The 18,583-nt window shown below is 37.4% G+C and overlaps 5 protein-coding genes across 6 annotated transcripts; 1 reads left to right on the top strand and 4 right to left on the bottom strand.

Annotated features, from left to right (window-relative positions):
- Positions 1 to 1,922: 1,922 nt before the first annotated feature.
- LOC106377518 (probable ribosomal RNA small subunit methyltransferase B) lies at positions 1,923 to 8,855 on the bottom strand. Of its 2 annotated transcripts, none has more exons than XM_013817768.3 (17): positions 8,616 to 8,855; positions 8,491 to 8,553; positions 8,205 to 8,359; positions 8,008 to 8,121; positions 7,863 to 7,928; positions 7,704 to 7,787; positions 7,509 to 7,595; positions 7,227 to 7,318; positions 7,076 to 7,136; positions 6,920 to 6,979; positions 6,778 to 6,838; positions 6,566 to 6,673; positions 6,342 to 6,460; positions 6,182 to 6,253; positions 6,012 to 6,097; positions 5,823 to 5,919; positions 1,923 to 5,745 (listed from the first exon to the last, which is right to left on the bottom strand). In XM_013817768.3, exons 1-17 carry the CDS (start codon positions 8,728 to 8,730, stop codon positions 5,614 to 5,616), a joined length of 1,572 nt encoding a protein of 523 aa, XP_013673222.2. In that variant the 5' UTR covers positions 8,731 to 8,855; the 3' UTR covers positions 1,923 to 5,613. The 2 variants fall into 2 exon arrangements, with proteins under 2 accessions (XP_013673222.2, XP_048600590.1); XM_048744633.1 differs by having other exon boundaries at positions 8,491 to 8,543; positions 8,615 to 8,805.
- On the bottom strand, positions 2,035 to 2,352 carry LOC111201984. Its single transcript, XM_022694340.2, has one exon. The coding sequence runs from the start codon at positions 2,350 to 2,352 to the stop codon at positions 2,035 to 2,037; it is 318 nt and encodes a 105-aa protein (XP_022550061.1).
- An 830-nt stretch (positions 8,856 to 9,685) lies between the features above and the next one.
- Positions 9,686 to 11,575, top strand: LOC111202414 (protein CWC15 homolog). Its single transcript, XM_022695261.2, has 7 exons — positions 9,686 to 9,990; positions 10,210 to 10,316; positions 10,417 to 10,458; positions 10,539 to 10,629; positions 10,882 to 10,978; positions 11,107 to 11,210; positions 11,298 to 11,575. Exons 1-7 carry the CDS (start codon positions 9,860 to 9,862, stop codon positions 11,419 to 11,421), a joined length of 696 nt encoding a protein of 231 aa, XP_022550982.1. The 5' UTR covers positions 9,686 to 9,859; the 3' UTR covers positions 11,422 to 11,575.
- Positions 11,461 to 14,899, bottom strand: LOC106377519 (ABC transporter G family member 26). Its single transcript, XM_013817769.3, has 9 exons — positions 14,657 to 14,899; positions 14,297 to 14,574; positions 14,066 to 14,221; positions 13,791 to 13,974; positions 12,959 to 13,240; positions 12,597 to 12,881; positions 12,235 to 12,519; positions 12,061 to 12,168; positions 11,461 to 11,979 (listed from the first exon to the last, which is right to left on the bottom strand). The coding sequence occupies exons 1-9, from the start codon at positions 14,852 to 14,854 to the stop codon at positions 11,710 to 11,712; spliced, it is 2,046 nt and encodes a 681-aa protein (XP_013673223.2). The 5' UTR covers positions 14,855 to 14,899; the 3' UTR covers positions 11,461 to 11,709.
- Positions 14,900 to 15,152: 253 nt separating this feature from the next.
- Positions 15,153 to 18,382, bottom strand: LOC111202412 (GBF-interacting protein 1). The gene is made up of 9 exons (XM_022695259.2): positions 18,128 to 18,382; positions 17,543 to 17,586; positions 17,388 to 17,454; positions 17,226 to 17,298; positions 16,857 to 17,119; positions 16,459 to 16,711; positions 16,199 to 16,337; positions 15,702 to 16,100; positions 15,153 to 15,627 (listed from the first exon to the last, which is right to left on the bottom strand). The coding sequence occupies exons 1-9, from the start codon at positions 18,306 to 18,308 to the stop codon at positions 15,403 to 15,405; spliced, it is 1,644 nt and encodes a 547-aa protein (XP_022550980.1). The 5' UTR covers positions 18,309 to 18,382; the 3' UTR covers positions 15,153 to 15,402.
- Positions 18,383 to 18,583: the final 201 nt, after the last annotated feature.

The raw sequence follows: 18,583 nt of genomic DNA, 5'->3' as shown, positions 1-18,583 counted from the left end.
ATTTAAGAAGATGGACACTTGTAAAAATTAGTTCCACTCCAGATACATATCTAAGAATCAAATTTTTGAAGAAAATCACCGGCAAACTTTATTCACAGGTTAGTGGTCAAATTTAATATATCAAGTTGTTATAAAATATTAGTGCAGACTCGAAATATAAATATATGTCTAGTATATATTCTCCGGTTCGTTCTAAAATCATTTAATTCTAGAACAATAAAACAAATTGATTATTTTATTGACCTACGCTTTTGAGGTTTAGTTACTTAAGAGTATACCGATAATATATATATATATATATATATATATATATATATAATACTTTACCATTCTAGTATATGTAAACTATTTATAAACTAAGAGTTGTTTAATTTATTAAATGATAAAACAGAAAACTTATGATAAATAGTTCAAATTTCTCATTCTTACAATTATAATAGCTAGATAAGACATTAGGGAGAAACAAAAATTAGACGAATGATAAAATCTCTCATTCTTTGAACGAACTCAAAAGGAGGTGAATTAAATCTTGTCATGATATTTCATTAAAAGCTTTTTAGAAATAAAAATATAGACTAAAATATTTATTCTGAATGAAATAATATATATATATATATATATATATATAGTGCTTCCAATATTAAAAATCACTTCGATTTGAAAAAGTGTATTTCTAGGATTTTCAGGATCAAATAACATATTAAAAATCACCTATTTAAACAATAATTTGTATCAATAAAAATATATACATTAAAGCAAACACATAAATCAAAACCAATATATTTTGTTTATTTTATATGGTATATAATTAAAATTTAGTGATATTGACATATATATATATATATATAGTATATTTTAATATAAATATTTATTATTGATACGTCCTACTCATATGTTTTTATTAATATTTGTATATTTCCTGTAACAAAAATTTAAACCTTTAGTCACAAATTTTTTAATGTGAGATTTATCAATACAAATTTCAAAATTAAAATATTAAGATCTAAATAATTTTCAATGTAAATTTTGAAATTTACATATTTATGTATTTTTATATAGTATATAATTTAATTTAAATGATGTTAATATATATATATATATATAATATGAATATCTATTAATGAGAGTTCATATTTATAAGATTTATGATCATTTGTATCTTTCTTGAATAAAAAAAAAGGTTGAACAATTGATCACAAAATTTTCAATGCGGAACTTTTGCAATTTTTAGTAATTTAGAGTCGTTTAAAAAATTCAAGATATAATATATAAGAGAAAATATAATTTTTTATTATATGCTTAATCTGATTGTTTAATTTCTTTTAATAATATAAAATTAAACAAAAAAAAGAAAAAACACAAACAGTGTTATCAATTATATATTATTCATAATCATTAATTGTCATATATTTGTTAATTATATTAGATAATTTCACAGCTTTTATTTAAGAAAAGAATTGAAAATATTTTTTTGTAGACTACTAATCAATGTAATAGTTAGTTTAATAAACATCATAATATATTTATATGGACCAACTTATTTTTCTAAGGATTTTAAAAATCTTAGTGATGGCACGTGGTTACGAAAATATGTTGTATTTATATATAGGGGATTGTCCTGTATTTATATAAAAATGTACACCAATTTACTTATATAAAAAGGCATATCCTGTATTTTTCAAACTAAAATACACCAATTGTAACATTTTCATTGTTTTCTTACGTTAAATTAGTAAACAAATGAACAGCATGTCGCGTCAGTGGTTGGATTTAAGATATCTTTTAGTAAATCATATAATACCAACGTAATGTAAGTTATGTAACGTATAAAATAAGTGATAGAACCTAGAGATCCAGAAAAGCTTCGAGCCTAAAAAGCAGTAACCATAGAGGTCATACACTGAAGGAATCACAAAACAGCATAAAGCAAGATTTATTTTTATTCCACGTTCACTACTATTACATTTATAAACATCCTCAATTATTATTAATCATAAACTAAAGAAAATACTTAAAACAGAGAGATATCTCATACTAGTCGAGTTTAGTGAAGCTATCAAGGAGAGTTTCTTCCTCTTGTCCGCCGACCACATAGTCAAGGATCCCCTCTGCCGCTAACTTTACGCCAGAGCCATCGCTGGAGATGGTAGACGACGTCGGAAGGTCGGAGGTCCGGGCGAAGAAGAAAACGGCGGCGAGAAATAGAGCGGTCGAGAGAAATAGAGGCCAGAAGTAAGATAAAACGATGAGGAAACCTGGAGAGTAAGTGACGAGAGCGACGGTGAGGAGAGAGAACACGAAGGCGAAGATGATGTGGAACTTGAACTTTAACAGCTTCTCTCGGAACTCCATCAAAGATCTGTGAGTTTTGTTTGCTAACCAAACAACAAGAGATAGAAATTAAATGAAAGAGAGAGAGATAGGCAAGTAAGCAAGATCTGCGACTTTTTTTTTGCTAACCAGGAGAAAGATAGAGAGACAAGAGATAGATATGTAAGAGAGAGAGAGGGAAGCAATATTCATACTTGTGATTTACACTCATGGTCACTTTCTATCATTTTATTACATGTTGGGTCACTTTAAACTACTAGGGTAGTTTTTGTGTGGTTGTTTACATTGTTGCCCTCTAACTTACTTTTTTTTTCTTTTTTATTAATAACTAACTAACTAATTAAATATTAACCCCTCACTTACAAGAAAAGTCATACAACTGTTTATTTTAAATATAATCTTACGGATTTTTTTCAGATGGTCCATGATTTGATATAAAGCTAAAAACTTTTCTCATCTTAAAATCTAAATCAATATAAAGAATATGGTTAAGATTACATATTTTCCGTTCATTGTTTTATCATAAATATATTCTCTAGCTTATGAACTTTCTATCTTTACGCACTCTCTCACTTCATTTGTTTTCCTTTGCATGTTACTTTTTTTTAAAAAGTCCCCAATCCTACAATTATTTGTTCTTTTAACCACAAAAAATAGAAATCAATGATTTGACGACGAGTTTCTCTACTTCGTCACTTCAGCAAATCCAACCGCCATTAACTCCTCGAAGAGCGCCTTGTCTGTTGTTGGGCCGTCTTACTAAATCCGTCCCGGAGACACCGTCTTCATCGTCCACCTCCCCCACCTATATTCTTTTCGGCGCCGTTTGAGGTCCTCTTCCTCTCCAAACTCAGCAACCGTAGCTTAGCCATGACGATTTGATGCATTCACCAACTCCAAGATTTCGACAAAAGGACCAGCTTGTTATGACATGTAATAAGAATTATGTTTATGGATGGTTTGTGGATATGGACACATTAAAACGCATATGGTTAAGAAACATGAAGAGTTCGTACAAGAACTGCATCAGTGTACACATGGATAATTCGTTGAATAACCGCATCAATGTACACATGGACATTCATAGACGGTGTACACGTGGGCATGCCTAGCAGATGTACACGTATACATAATGGTGTTAAACGAACTCTGAGTCTAATAAAGGTGAATGTACAATGCTGCTTTCAAAGAGCTCGGGAGAGATGGAATGCAGATACACGAACCTTACAAACGTTCTAAGGTTAAGATGGGAGAACATATATAGAAACGGAGAGTCATTAGGCTGCATCAACGGGAACTCTACGTTTTTCTCAGCAACTCAAGAAAAACGGTAAAAGGAGTTTGATGAAGCTGGTGGACATAATAGTGTTAGCATGTTTTGTGTGTTTCAATTGTTACACTAATGACATGTACACTTGTTTATATATCCACATGTACAACAATTATATATCCATTAACAATTAACTAGTCATTCTCAATGTAACCTTAATACAGACTCTACAAAATTTATGCAAAACACAGATTCCAAAACGAAAAATGAAACAAACAGTATTTTCATCAAACCTTACTCTCCACAGAAACCTATGCTTTTTTCCTTATCTATAACAGCTGATCTTCTTATTACGAAACCAATAATCAAACCTTACACTCCATAGACAGAGAGAATACCAAAAGGTTAAGCTTTTGTATCAGAACATGTTTCAGACGTCCAAGATGATGATGCTTAAAGGCGAAAAGGAAGGAGAAGAAGAAGGGCAATACCATAAGAACATTCAAATCCTGAAAAGCATCCTGCAAGCTCTTGTCTATGCTCTCCACTGATATTTTTGTCTCCTCAATATCCTAGCCAATCCCACCATCCTCATCGTTCCATTATTGCAACCGTAACGGGAAGCCTCGCTCTGGCTCTTCTCAAATTCCTCCCCTGCCCTGCTTCTCCAATATTTTGGGTCAATTTCTTAAATAACCCACCGAAATCCCTTTTTCCCTGAAGCCATGTTAACGACAATCGAACCCGAGTTTTTGGAACCAGATCCAAGTTGAGTGGAACATAGATTTTGACAGATTTTCTCTTGTTGAGAGAACGCTTGGATGCGGTAATTGGAGCAGATTTTCCCGTAACGATTATCGAGAACACCAAACTCATCCATTCTCACCAATTAATGGAGAAGAAAACGATTTCTCTATAATTGATCTTGTGAAAATCATAGAATTATGTGAAGATGGAAGAGATTCTCTAAATAATGGAAGAGTAATGAAAAGAAAATGAAGAGGAGCAAAAATGGAGAGACTGTGAGAATATAGCAAACAAAAAAAATTTGTGGGGTTTTTTTTCTCTCTTTGGAATTTTGAACCGACGACTACTACAAAAAAAAACAATTTAATTTTCTGATTGCAAGGGAAAAAGGCAACACTGTCATTGCATATTGTCATCTACGTGCAACGAGTGAAGAAAGTATGTTACGAGCAACAACGGTCTCAGAGTGATATATAAAAGATGAAAAGTGACCTAGATGTAAATGTTTCTATTCATATGATACCTTCTCTCTAGACTTTATTTTAGTGTCTGTAAACGTAAAGAAATAGGAAAGATTCTCCTGCTGACAAGGAAAACGTCAAGTTGAAATTTATTTATTTTATTAGTATAGTAATAAAATAATCACGTGTTCTTGAATTTGTTAGAATATCAATTCGTTTTATTTTAAATAAATACTACATAAATTTATATATTATTTTAGTGATTTCAATATTTGTTTTTCCTTAAAAAGGTATTGGTTTATTTTCTTTTAGTAACAGTTAACTTAAACAAGATGATGCAATTGTTTTAAAAGTCAAAGAGTGTGATGTTTTCTGCCATAAATAGTCAATCGTACAAGGGATTATAATTAATGAAATTTCATTTCAATATAGTTTTGTCTGTTTGGCATGATTGATTTTATCGACTTTTATATCTTGCCGACTAAACTATTATATGGGCTTCTTCGGAGCCCATAACGTATACTTTTGACAACTGCACGACACGCCGTTTGTAGATCGCTTAAACGGTAAGGCATTTTATTCATATTGTTCAAAATAGCATGATGTTTACATACCAACAAACAATTCACTAGGTATTCAATCATCTCTACAAAGTTTACAAGATTTCTCATAACATCTTTAACTCTATGCATGGATCCCTTTTCAACAAAAAGGTGTTTCCGTACCTTCTTTGCTCTCATAGACACAAATGGAACCACAACTCTCTCTGTCATCAAGATGATCTTCAGAAGCTTGACTTTTACATCATAAGGCTCTAACCAGACGAGCTGCAAACGCTCCATCCAAGGAGTGTTTCACTGGGTTGGATAAAAAGAAGCCTTGCAGAGTTACAAAACTTGATGGTACTAATCTGTCTACTGGATCTACCGAGAACTCCTGTGGAAGCAAGCAGAGATATAACTTGTTAACATCGACACTGTAAACTAGAGGAAACAGACTAGAAAGATTCTTACAGGATGTCTTAGGAGAAACGCTTCGACCCTTCCTTGATTTTCTTCGGGGTCGATCGAGCAAGTACTGTATATCAAGAACCCACCTGGCTTCACCAGTCTTTGACATTTTAATTTAAGACACAGAGAAAAGTATTAGTTTTTCCTCGAGTGAACAATTAAAAACTATGTACACGGTGGGTGTGTGCATACTTGGAGGCAGAATCAAGAAGCTCATCCTGCAGATTCGTAAGTTCTTCCATGTCTTCTAGTTTACGGTTCCAGCGCAAATCCGCTCTCTACAAACACACATAAAGAGGGAACATGTTAAGTAAGCTATTCAACTATGAGAAAGCAGTTTGATAAAAATTGCTCATGTTAACCTTGGAGAGGACACCAAGTCCAGAACAAGGGGCGTCAAGCAACACTTTATCATATTGTACCTCTTTGGTTTCCTAAAACACATATGAGTTGGAAGCAAGCAATGTGAGTCTAGCTAACAAACTTGGAGAGAGTTCACTTACTCAAACAGTATTAACTCACAGCGAAGACACGGAGATCTGAATGAATGGTTGTGATAAGTCCATTAACTTGGTGTGATTTTGCCGTCTCCCCAAGAATTCTGAGCCGTCCTTCATTCACATCCATAGCATATATCATACCTATCGTCAACGTGAGTTTGCCAGTTTGAGGGTGGAAATGAATCAGTCAAGTAGAGCACAGAACATACTCAAAGGGAAGATTATTAGCCTATTGTAATATTTTACCTTGGTGTTTCAAGCAAGACGCCATGAAAAGGGTCTTCCCTCCAGGAGCAGCACATGCGTCCAGTATCCTATCTCCCGGCTGAGGTTTCACCACTGAGACTACTAGTCCTGCAGTACCAGATGTGGGAAGATGTTACAACACGGAGAATTTAAGAAGGAGACTGTTTTTTCATCGAAGGAGCAGTTCAAATAGTTATGAAAGCAAAACTGACCTGCACTCTCATCCTGGACAGAGCATATGCCTTCTTTGAGTAAACCAGCTTGCACAACCATCTGCGAAGAAAATGTCAATGATCAACTTCCAATTGAAACTTATAGAACGCTATTAACTATTAACGGTGCCATTATAAACACCTGCAATCCTGTTTTGATGCGGACAAAGTCCTCCAAGTGTAAGGACAGTTCGTGTGGAACCTGCAGCAAAGGAAAAACATAGCTGAAAGTAAGAAATTAAGTATTTAAATCAGAAAGTCATGTGCCTGTTTACAGATTAGAAGAAAGACTAAATACCTTTAAAGAGTTCAGACGCTCCACAAGGTCTGCTCTTGTAATGCCCCTTCCCATATTGGCCCTGACATTATCAGAAAGACAATTATCTGCGTGAACAGTTGATAACCTTTCTATCTTTCTGTGAAAGCAAAATGAGTTCTGGAGACAAAACCTTAAGCTGAATCCAGGATCAGTGTTGTTCCACGTCATCAGCTTGGTTGCTTCATCCAACCCAAGATACTTCACCCATCGCCTAACCATCCACTGGTAAGGAAAGGAAAAATAAAACATTTTCTTTCATATTATTTAGCACAAATTCCCACAGCTAAAGACCAAGTAATCTAGATAGCCTCACAAGTTCAAAGTTTCTTTAACACACAATCACAGAGCTCTAGCTTCATATTAACAATTTAACAGCGGATGAAAAGATGAGGTTATAGCCGTGGGAACTTACAACGGGGTGTGAATGAAGTGTAGCAAGTGCACGTGCTTGTGCACGATCATCCCCTTCCACTTTGGGTAAAGGAAGTGCGTCTTTTTCCTGCAGACACCTACGTCAGGATTCATTCATCATAAGCTTTTCTTTTGTATTAAGCTCTCGAGCGAAGAGAAAAAGTTTGACAAAAGGGATAAAGAAAGAAAGAGAAACCTTAAGAGAGACAAGCTTACGAAGAATCCCATTGACAAGATCTCCAGCACCAGGTCTAAGCGCAATCTTTGCAAGCCTTACGTTCTGTAAATGAAAGACTATCAGATGAAAGCCTTGAACTCACTAAGCATAAAAAAAAAACTGTGGTTATATATATACCTCATCTACAACAGCGTATGCTGGCATATCAAGCTTAATGATCTCATAGAAACCAATGCGGAGAATCTGCAACAGAGAACAAGGTTTTATAGACTAAGCTTCTTGACCATATTGCTGGAAGACTGCAACAAAGGGGAATCTAAACCTGCAACAGAAGAGGCTCCATGTTTCGAAACGTCCTTTCGTTGTGGCAAAGGGAACCAATCAAGTGATCAAGGTACCTCCTCCAACGTATTGTTCCTCCAACAACATCAGTAACCTAAGTGTTTTGCAAGATAACTAACTTTCAGAAAACCACAGTTGTTGGAGTTTTGTACCGAATGGCCTAGGACAAGCACTAACCAGTCTAAGATCCCGGTCATCCAAATCGCGTGTTCGAAAACCGATGGTTCTTTCAACATAACTCATCTCATTGCTCCCAGACCCTTTGCCTTTCTCATTCAAAAGATCAGCAAACGCACCACCGAACTCAATTCTCATCAATCTGACCGCAGATACTGTGTAAGTTTGCACAAAAGAGAAACTTTTTTTCATAAGAATATAGTTGCAGAAAGACTCTATAAGACCTTACTCTACAACTAACTAAATCAACCAAGTGTAAACTAAAGGAAAGGATAAGTCTTTGTACCAGCTCTATGTGGAGAAACCTCCAAATTCAGATTCTGAGGTTTCCTCACTGGAGTCACCGGACCTGCAACGTTAAGAGATTGAAGACGGAACACAAGTGTAGAAACAAGATAGAACAATGTTTACCTCTCTGACCAGGCGTGAACGGTTTGCGAGTCTTTTGGGTTCGCTTAAACGACTCTGGAGAAGCTTTCTGCGTTTCGGCAGAGAGATAGACGCGAAACGAGAGCAATTGCGCCATGGATTCTCTCTCTATCTTAACCGGTTTGCTGCTGGGAGCTGAAGCCGAAACCTGTAGTTTTCAAACATTATCGTGCTTTCAGAACAAACCTTCGATATGAGAAAGAGGGTTTCTACTCCGTCTCACTCTGGGGAAAAACCAGTTATTATCGGATCTATGGCTGGACAAATAAACCGAACCCGAAAATCCGAACGGAACCCGATCCGATAAAAATGAATCCAAACCTGACGTAAATAACAAACCGAATCCGAACCTAAATAGAACCCGAAAGATTTAAAATCTCTCAAAATAGCTTGTAGCAAACATGATCTTAATTCCTAATATGTATCCAAAATACACTAAGAAATTATTGAACATCTAAAGTAATTACCTATTACATTAATGTTGACGGTTGAAGTTGGTGGTTGAAGCTTGATGTTTTTAAATTTTGGTTTTGTTTTCATTGAATAATGTTTCTCATTTTTTGAGAACTTGGTTTTCGTTTTATGCTTTCTTTTATTTGGTTTTCTTTCTATCAATAACTATGTTTACCTTTCGTTTGATTTTGAATGATCGCGTTTGATGTTCCTTTCTTATTTTTGAATCGATTTTACTTATGTTTTGGTTACAAAATAGATATAAATCGGGTATTTTAAAACCGAAGAACCAATTTTACATATGTTTTGGTAACAAAGTAGATACAATTTACGTACTTTTAAACCAAAGAATCGATTGAGACCCGAACCCGAAAGTACATCGGGTTGTACCGGTTCTTTGAAGATTACTAACCCTGACCCGAACCCGAGAGAATCCAAACCGGTCTCGAACCGAACTTTCATATAACCCGAATGGGGTTGATTTTGATAAACCCGAGACCCGATTGGACAAAACCGAAACCCGATTGGAACCCCGAATGCCCATGCCTAACCGGATCCCCATAAAAATACCCGCCAGCGTTTTATTTTTGTTCCGGATCGGCTACTCCGGGTCGGTTTCGGGTTTAAGTGTACACCTCTTTTTTTTTTTTATCAAATAAGTGTACGCCTCTTTAAAATCGATCAATCGAAAAGCTTTGACTTCTCCTCTCTCTCCTCTCTCGATTTTGGGTGATCGTCTCCTTGATTTGATAAATTAGGGTTATTTTCCGAAGATGACGACTGCAGCTAGGCCAACGTGGGCTCCGGCCAAGGGAGGTAACGAGCAGGGTGGTGCTCGGATCTTCGGCGCGTCTCAGAAGTATTCGTCTCGCGATGTCGCAGCTCATACAACTCTAAAGCCAAGGTTAGATTTATCAAAGCTGCTTATTTTTCTTCGATTCATCCGATTACAAGTTGAATTCTTATCGAATTTACCTTTGATTGATGAGATTCTCAAGATTTGATCTTCTAGGGGCTTATTTGTGCTTTGAGATTTGGAAGATACTATCTGTCTCGTTTAGTCGTTGTTTATGAGATTTATGTATCGTAACGCGTCTTGGTTTTCTTGTTTTGGTTTGGGCAGGAGGGAAGGGCAACACACTCAAGAGGAAGTGGAGAAGAAGAATCTCCGTGATGAGCTTGAAGAGCGTGAGAGGAGACACTTCTCTTCCAAAGACAAATCATACAGTGGTATATAGAAACGATTAAATTTCAAGCCCTTTTTCAATATGATATTTTGTAAAGTTTGTTCCTTTATTTAACTAACGAGGTATTGTTTTTGTTTCATCAGATGATAGAGATCGCAGGAGAGGGAATCAGCTATTACTGGAAGGTTAGTGAAAGTCAATTTTTTTTAAAAAATTGATTATATGTCACAGTATATGTTTTCTAACTTTGGTATCCTGCGTTTAGGCTCTAAAAGGGATCCTGAAGATCGGATTGTTCCTCGAAGTGTAGATGCTGATGATTCTGATGTTGATATCAAAAGTGATGAGGATGATAGGTAACTGTTCTTCCATTCTTGTCTTCCTATTCCAGTTCTTTTTTTTTTTGTGCTTAGATTTGGCTAAGAGTATTTATGGTAGGGGTTTACCAATGCCTCTAAACCTTAATGCGTTTCATCTGAGCCATGGTTTAATGCGTTTCATCTGAGCCATAGTTTGGGAAAATGTGCTAGCTTTTAGGGAAAATGTTTTAACTCCTTGTTATCCTTTTCGGAGTTTTTTATGACTTACGATCTGTTTGTCTTTGTTAGTGATGACGAAAGTGATGATGATGAGGATGACACTGAAGCTCTTATGGCTGAACTCGACCAGATAAAGAAAGAAAGAGTGGAGGAGAAGCTCAGGAAGGTATGTGTTCTGGTCTGTGAGATGATTTTGCTCAGATTACTTAACAAAATGACTAGGATAAGTTTTCTCTAAACAAATTAACATAAGAAAGGTTTGTCTTAATATGTATTATTTACAAAAAAATTCAGGAAAAGCAGCAGCAGATGGAAGAGCTAAACGCCAAAGAAGAGGAACTTCTCAAAGGAAACCCACTGCTTAACAACACTCCCACTTCGTTTAGTGTCAAAAGAAGGTTAGCATCTTGTTTATACATATTAGTCCTGTGATTATATGAATTGTTGGAGGCAGATACTAAAAATTATAGCTTCCTCTTTTTCAGGTGGGATGATGATGTGGTGTTCAAGAATCAGGCACGTGGAGAAATGAAAGCACCTAAGCGCTTCATCAATGATACAATCAGGAATGACTTCCACAGAAAGTTCCTACACAGATACATGAAGTGATTTGAAAATGAGTGTTCTTTGTTACTTGTCTGTATGAGGTGAATGAACAAAGGCTTTATATCCTCTTGGATTTATCATGTCTCTTGTACTAATACTGAAGCCGACCAACAATTGTTTTATGGTTTATATCAAAAGCTTGTGCACTTGACTCTAATGCTATTTCTCAGATTTCTCTACCAAACTCTTATTCATCACTTACACCATTGACACTTGCAAAACTGGAAATTGCCTGATGGAGTAATCTCTGGTCTGTGTGTTATATATATTTTGGTCTTTTACATATCCTTATCAAAGATGGCAAATGCTGATTTTCTTGCGAAGGCAGAAGTATGTGCAAAGGCGGTAGCCAAATGCCATGCCAAGCAGAACCCACAGTTCTTCTAGACCACCATTCAAGTTAACCGTGTCGAACGATGATGAGCTCTGCAGTGTCCTGCATCCGCCTTTGCTCGCACAATCAAAAACTTGGTCCGCTGAGTACTGAACTTTCAAAAGCAGCCTGAAGCCATAGTGCATGAAGGACAAGTACTTCAGCCACTGCATGAACTTGGGTATGTGCTGCAAGGTTCATCAAACAGTTAGATTTTCAAAAACAGCATGTAGTTATGATTCATTACAAAGAGTAATAATCCATCCAACCTGAACATAGTAACCTCCTGTTAGAAGAAACATCATTAGTACCAAAGAGGCGATCATACCAGCTCTCTTAATGCTCAACACCGAAGCTCCTAAGAACTCTCCTGCACCCTGCAGTTTTACATATGTTTCAGTCTCGAAAACAAAGAGAAGTTCTCAAGTTTTTCTGTGACTTACTTGGCTAGTTATGGCTATAAGTAGTATTGTCAACACGGTGAAAACGAAGCAGGGGACTGTCCTACTGAACCCGGCCATGAAGTAGACAATGATCATGAAGAATGTAGGGTACAAAACATGTGCCACCATATCACACAGTGTGCTGCAGACATAGTACACGCTTAGCCTGTACATGTCTGCTTTTCTTTCTTTCACCAGGTATATCTTCTCGAAGGGGAACACATATACAGCTCCAAAGAGAGATGAAGATGTCCAGAAGATGCAGATATAGAACATCAAACCAACCTGCAGTACAAGCTTACTAGATAATCAGGAGGCCTATAGGTTTAATATAAACGCAAAACATTTATGTAATTTCATACTTGGTCCCTAAGGTGAGCTTCTGTGTCTGTCTTTGATTTCCACCAGAGAAGACCCAACACAACTGCCACGCCAAGTGACTGAACTAGCCTTAGCATATCAAAGTAATCTCTGCGCCGCTCTCTGAATGTTCTTCTGAATATAATCATGAACTGATCCCACCATGAAAGCGTCCAGTCCTTCTTCACTTGGATTGCTATTTGAAGATGCTCTGGAGCTTTTCTATTTCTATGGTTTTCTTCCTTCTCTTTTGGCTCCAAGTCTGTCTTGTACCTTAGTTGCAGGTACTGCAGTTACAACACAAGAACTGAGTCCCATTAAATACACAAGTTGTTATAGTTTTGTGACTTTATTTCATACTTACTTTCACTATCACGTTCTCAGAGTCAGGTTGGGTAGTTTTTGTAGCCAGTAGTTCTTCAGGGAGGCTAATGTCTGACACTTGTCCGGTTGCTAAGTCCAACAGAAACTCTGCTGGGTTCATTGCAATTTCAGGTAAGATTCTCAAAGATGAAAAGTACTCCATAGCTTCTCTGGCTTTGCCGTAGTAGGCGGGGTGTCCTTCAGATATCAGTAGGAGCTTGTCAAACATGTGGAACATTCTGCTTGAGGGTTGGTGAATTGTTGTAATGACGGTCCTTCCTGCCTGCAAAACAAAAACAGAATCTTATGCTTTCTATTATTACCTGCGGGTTCGGGTAGTTCGGGTCGGGTGATTCGGAATTGGAATAGTTCAGTTCGACCAATATCTCTCTGGATTGAACCGGAAAAATGGTTCGGTTTGGTCCGGTATTCAGGTAGTTCGGAGTTTGGATAGTTCAGTTCGACCAAAATCTCTCCAAATTGAACCGAAAAAATTTGGTTCGGTTCGGTTTGGTCTGGTATTCAGTTAGTTTGGTTTTTGATCCTTTTACCAAAAATTACTTAAGTTTTTGGTTTCGATAATATTTTGGTTAAAATTCGGTCAAATGCGGATAATTTTGGTTAGATATTTTTGTTAATTCGGTTAGTTCAGTTCTAAATTTGGTTAACAATTTAAAAAAAAAAAACCGAACTAAACGTTTACGGAACTAGAACCGAAAACATAATTATTATTTTTAACCCTGCTGAACCGAACCAAACTTTCTACCGAACTAATTCATAATCCCAGGCTTCTATGTCTTTCAAGAACTTTGCAGGTAAACAAATGATGTCACCTTAGCTACTCCTTGCAGAATATGAAGAAGCTTGGTGGCAGAAGTTGAGTCAAGTCCAGAGGTTGGCTCGTCCAAAAGCAACAGGGAAGGATCTACGAGTATCTCATATGCTATACTTGTTCTTTTTCTTTCTCCACCTGATATTCCCTTCACAAAACCTCCCCCAACTCTTGTGTGACGGCATCTTGTAAGGGTTGTTTCCAGTAAAAAATATTTTGAGTGTTTACAAGAAATGTATCTGTTCATAATCAAGAACACGTTTAAAGAAAATGTACCTTTCAAGGCCAAGCTCTTTGATGATCATCTCCACTTTAGCATACTTCTGTTCCTTGCTCATGTTACTTGGAAGTCTCAAAAACGCAGCGAATGCCAAGGTCTCTTCCACAGTAAGTTGTGGCAGCAGAACATCATCTTGTGTAACGAATCCAATTCTAGAAAATGATAAAAGATGAACACATGTACGAGAAACTATGTAACTTTGCATGCACATGTGTCACGTCTCTAACCTTCTCTTGACAGAAGGACTGTAAGGAATGTCATTGTAGGTAAGCTTCCCTTTGACATTATCTGTCAACCTTCCTCCCATTATCTTCAAGAGAGTGGTTTTTCCACTACCAGAAGGACCCATTAGTGCAAGGATTTCTCCTGGACCTGTGCTTCCTGTTATACCTTTCAAAATGTGCTTGTACCCATCTGGATCCGAATTAGTATGTGTCACCACCTTTGACACCATTGTCTTCAAGCTGGCTTGGATGTTTCTCACCTTATACTCCACATCTTCAAACTGCAGATTAAGAACCAATGAGTGTATCTCGTAGCCTGTAATAGAAAGTAAACAGAAAACAAAGAGAGAGAGATGGAGGGACCTTGAGGAAGATGGGAAGAGGGGCATCTTCATGAGGATAAGGAGAAACGAATTCTTCATGGATGTCAATTTCTGATGAGTATTGGTTTCTAAGGTAAGCTTGGGACATGAACTCCATGTTGTGAACTATGCCATTGCTTCCTGAAATCTGCATTACATGATTGTCTTCAAGTTCTTCTGCCGATCTTTTGATCTCCATTTTTTTTTTGGTTTAAGTCTTGTGATGCAAGGAGTTGAGCTTAAAGTAGGGCTGTGTTATATAATGGAATAAAGTGTGTGGATCAACTGTGTCAAACCTGAAACTTTCTTACTTTTTGTGTTCTCTTTTTCTTTCCTTTTATCATGGTGTTAGTTTGGTAGACCACATTCTTTCAATGTCTCTTAGTTTTACGGAATTGAGTTTTTTTTAGTCTATGCATGTGTTTGACTTGCACAAGAAAATGAAATAAATATCAAATTTAGTTACTTAAAGGCTTTTGGTGTACATGCTCAGAAGATGTGATACAACTTGTTTATATTTGTAAAATTCGGAAGAATTACAAACGAACCAGACATCATCAGTTTCAGAAAGTACTACACATGGATGTCTACAAAAGAACCAAGACATCATTTCTCTCTCTTGTCACACTAACTTTCTCTTGGGAGTGATGTTTCCTAAGTATGTACGCACAAACTCACTCAAAAATCAAGACTTGAATATCTCATCTTACCAATCTGATATGTATCTTCAGAGTAACTCTGCTTGACCTAGTAGTTGTTGTCCATATTCGTGGGTGCAGCTTGAGGTTGCTGATTAGTTATGAGCGGGAGTCCTATGGGTTGTTCAGCCATTGAAGGTATAGCTGGAGGCGGCGGTATGGGCTGTGCCTGTTGGTATATTCCCGTGAACCCAGCCTGCAAGGTCGGGAAAACTAATGGCTGCCCTTGGAGAGATAAGTTGTACATAGCACTGGCCTGCAGGTTAGCTAGACTCTGCACACATTGAAACCAAGTTAAAGTATAGCATAACACGCAATGACAGAGAGAGGAGTAAGAAAGAAACTAACCACAGGTCCAGTCGTGTAACTGTCTTCCTTCTGTTCTTCCTTGACTGGTGATGGGATGTGGTTAAAAGCACCTGCGTATGAGTCATATGGCGATGGAAAGGTGGTAGGTGGAGAGTTTCCAATGTTGGCTCCTGATTTGATCTGAGGGAGAAGGAGTTCATCTCCAGGAGGTGCTGGAGCATCATCTTGAGGCGGTAAGTAAGATTGTTGTTGGAACGCGTTTGGGGTCAAGAACTGATGAATGTATGGCTGCGGCATATAGAAGGGTTGGGGATAATAGAGACCGTAAGGGCAAAAGTTCAGAGGGTATTGTTGCCTGAGAAGGTGCATTGCCTGTTGAGAGGCTGCTAGGGAACACTGATCAGGATAGGAGATAGGTGGACTATCACAATTTGCAGCCTGCAATTATTAACAGTATATAAAAGTCAGTGATTAAGCATTGTACTCAAATATTCTAGCAAGATGACATTGTGAGGGGCCTCTTGAGCATAACCGACCTGATGAGTGTCTTTGATTGGTAAAGACTCCTCGTTCAGTTTATCTACTTCGGAGCCTTCTACAAGCTGAAGCTCGGTCTCAGGTGCTACGTTTGAAATCTCATGATCCTTATCTTGAGGAACCGATGATACATCTTCCCTGCAAACCAAATTATTATAGTGAAACAAGCCCAACTCATCCGAGACTATTGAGCAATTTATGAGAATACAAAATCAAGCAACACTGTAAGAATTACTCAAAGTATCTACAATTCACCAACCTGGCTGAAGCTTCACTGGATGCTGTCCCATGAGAAGACTTGATAGTTGGGTCCTCGCACCCAATAGAACAATTGTCACAAAATGTCTCTTTCACAAAATTGGAATCGAAGCTCCCAAACGTCAGACCATTTTCCAGCATTTTGGCAACCTGAAGGTGGACAGGGAATGTTACGTGGGGACGTTCACCAACATCTGATGACCTCAGAAGCGATTGATTAGTGCCGTTTGGGGCTGCAGCCTCACTCCTAGTGACTGTTCCAAGAAAGAAAGAAAAAAGCCAAAGGCCGAATCAAATAAGTCTCTGTAATCGAACTCAGGAAACAATCTGAGGCATAACCTGCTTAGCTAGAAGAATACATAATGCACTTAAAGCAACAGAGATGAAGAGTAACCATACCTTGATCTGACAGGCTACCGCAATTAGAAGTGGCTGATTGTTGAGAAGAAGTAGATGATTGCTGACAAGAAGTAGAAGTTCCATCCACAGCATACTGAGTACCGTTTTGCACAACAGAATCTGATACAGGTACAGTTTCACTTGCTATCGAACTCTTCAGCTCAGTAACATCCTCAGACGAAGAAGCAGACTTGGAGGGAGGGTATTCTTCTGTAATCTTGGGGTTACTGACTCCACTTGGAGGAATCAAAGGCTTAGACGCCCTGCATTAAAAAAAAAAAAAAAGAGAGAGAGAACAATGCTTTAGGAGGCCCATATCCGATCAAGGCTGTTAAAAACATAGAAGGAATGCTATGTGTGGGATACTACTTTATGGGACGTCTTATTCTGTGATTAGCTCCACTCTGCCTTGTAAAAGCTCCACTTCTTCCATTATTGGCACCTGGAAATCAACAAAGAGATTAATTTAGGGAAGGAGAAAATCACACAAGTTTTAAGAGTATTTAGTAGAGAACAAAAAACTACAATCACCAGTATAATTTGAAGCGAAGTTCCTCCGACCAATCCTGCCCTTTTCTTCTGTCTTTGGCACTAAACTCTGAAACAGGCAGCACACGGTAATAATGAATTAGCCACAGCCCACAGAGGACAACATATATTGTGATAATAACAATGAGAAAGCCTACCTCTTTCTTTCTCTCCCGTTTGCCTTTCACCTCATGAAAGGTATCTGAAAGATTCCAAACATCATATTATAAAAGTGCCACAAAAGCCAAAGCTTGATGCAACAATTTTCATGGAATATAACTTTTCAAGAGTCTCAAGTTTCAGAAAAGTTGAGGAATACATAAACCACAATGTTTGATCTTAAAACAGTAGACAGAATCCAAAACTTATTAACCCAAATTTCTCATCACAATCAGAGCTTAAGAAAAAAAAGGAAATCTCTTTTCACAGTTCCATCATCTTACAGCGAATCTGTGAACACTAAACAACGGTTCCTATTCATAAACCCAAAACTTAGAATATTCCATATTAGTAAAAAAAAAAAGATTCCACAGGCATATTGATCCTACCAAACCAAACATAATTCTCATAAAAACTGTACCCCTGACACAAGCGCATAAGATCATCATCTTCCCAAACATAACACCAAAACCCCTGTCGAACTATTAACACACAAAAGCAAAGTTTCAAAACCCACTCAATTAGCTAAGCGGGAAACAAAAACCCTAACGAAACAAATGCAGAAACCCTAAGGGCAAATTTACCTAGAAAGAGGAGCTTCTGTGCGGTCTCATGCGGATCGTTGAGGCAATCCTTGAAGACGGAGAAGATATCCTCGTCGGAATGTTGTTTCCCTGTGTACTCTCTGATGTTCTGAAAGGTTTCTCGCAGATCCGCCGGAATCGAAACCCTAGACTCCACATCGCCGCCGTTGCTGGTTGTCATGTTTAGGTAGAGAGAGAGAGAAGCAGAGAGAGGAGATGACTTGAAGACAAGACTTCATGATATATGTGTATTTATAGTCCTCCCCGTATAAACTAGCGCTTAATGATCTCTCTCTATACGCTGACGTCACTAGCGTAGTGCGATACTCGCAGATTACTAAAAGACTTAACATGGCCGAGTTGGTCTAAGGCGCCTGATTAAGGTTCTGGTCCTAAAGGGCGTGGGTTCAAAGCCCACTGTTGACATTTATTTTTTTAATATAGCGTCCCATCAAA

Source organism: Brassica napus, chromosome C1 (assembly GCF_020379485.1).
Source record: "Brassica napus cultivar Da-Ae chromosome C1, Da-Ae, whole genome shotgun sequence".
Classification (NCBI taxonomy): Eukaryota; Viridiplantae; Streptophyta; class Magnoliopsida; order Brassicales; family Brassicaceae; genus Brassica; species Brassica napus.
Note: the sequence above shows the minus strand (reverse complement) of the source record. Positions and strands in the feature narration are given on the sequence as shown.

Excerpts from the sequence above, each read along its gene's own strand:
- LOC111202414 (XM_022695261.2), top strand. The coding sequence starts at position 9,860 with ATGACGACTGCAGCTAGGCCAACGTGGGCTCCGGCCAAGGGAGGTAAC. Across the intron at positions 10,630-10,881 it reads AAAAGTGATGAGGATGATAG|TGATGACGAAAGTGATGATG; the intron begins GTAACTGTTCTT and ends TGTCTTTGTTAG. Across the intron at positions 10,979-11,106 it reads TGGAGGAGAAGCTCAGGAAG|GAAAAGCAGCAGCAGATGGA; the intron begins GTATGTGTTCTG and ends AAAAAAATTCAG.
- LOC111201984 (XM_022694340.2), bottom strand. The coding sequence starts at position 2,352 with ATGGAGTTCCGAGAGAAGCTGTTAAAGTTCAAGTTCCACATCATCTTC.
- LOC106377518 (XM_013817768.3), bottom strand. The coding sequence starts at position 8,730 with ATGGCGCAATTGCTCTCGTTTCGCGTCTATCTCTCTGCCGAAACGCAG. Across the intron at positions 7,319-7,508 it reads CACTTCATTCACACCCCGTT|TGGATGGTTAGGCGATGGGT; the intron begins GTAAGTTCCCAC and ends TTTCCTTACCAG. Across the intron at positions 7,137-7,226 it reads GATCCTGGATTCAGCTTAAG|GGCCAATATGGGAAGGGGCA; the intron begins GTTTTGTCTCCA and ends TGATAATGTCAG.
- LOC106377519 (XM_013817769.3), bottom strand. The coding sequence starts at position 14,854 with ATGGAGATCAAAAGATCGGCAGAAGAACTTGAAGACAATCATGTAATG. Across the intron at positions 12,169-12,234 it reads TTATAGCCATAACTAGCCAA|GGTGCAGGAGAGTTCTTAGG; the intron begins GTAAGTCACAGA and ends GTAAAACTGCAG. Across the intron at positions 11,980-12,060 it reads CAGGAGGTTACTATGTTCAG|CACATACCCAAGTTCATGCA; the intron begins GTTGGATGGATT and ends TGAACCTTGCAG.
- LOC111202412 (XM_022695259.2), bottom strand. The coding sequence starts at position 18,308 with ATGACAACCAGCAACGGCGGCGATGTGGAGTCTAGGGTTTCGATTCCG. Across the intron at positions 17,299-17,387 it reads CTTCGCTTCAAATTATACTG|GTGCCAATAATGGAAGAAGT; the intron begins GTGATTGTAGTT and ends GTTGATTTCCAG. Across the intron at positions 16,338-16,458 it reads TCCAGTGAAGCTTCAGCCAG|GGAAGATGTATCATCGGTTC; the intron begins GTTGGTGAATTG and ends TTTGGTTTGCAG.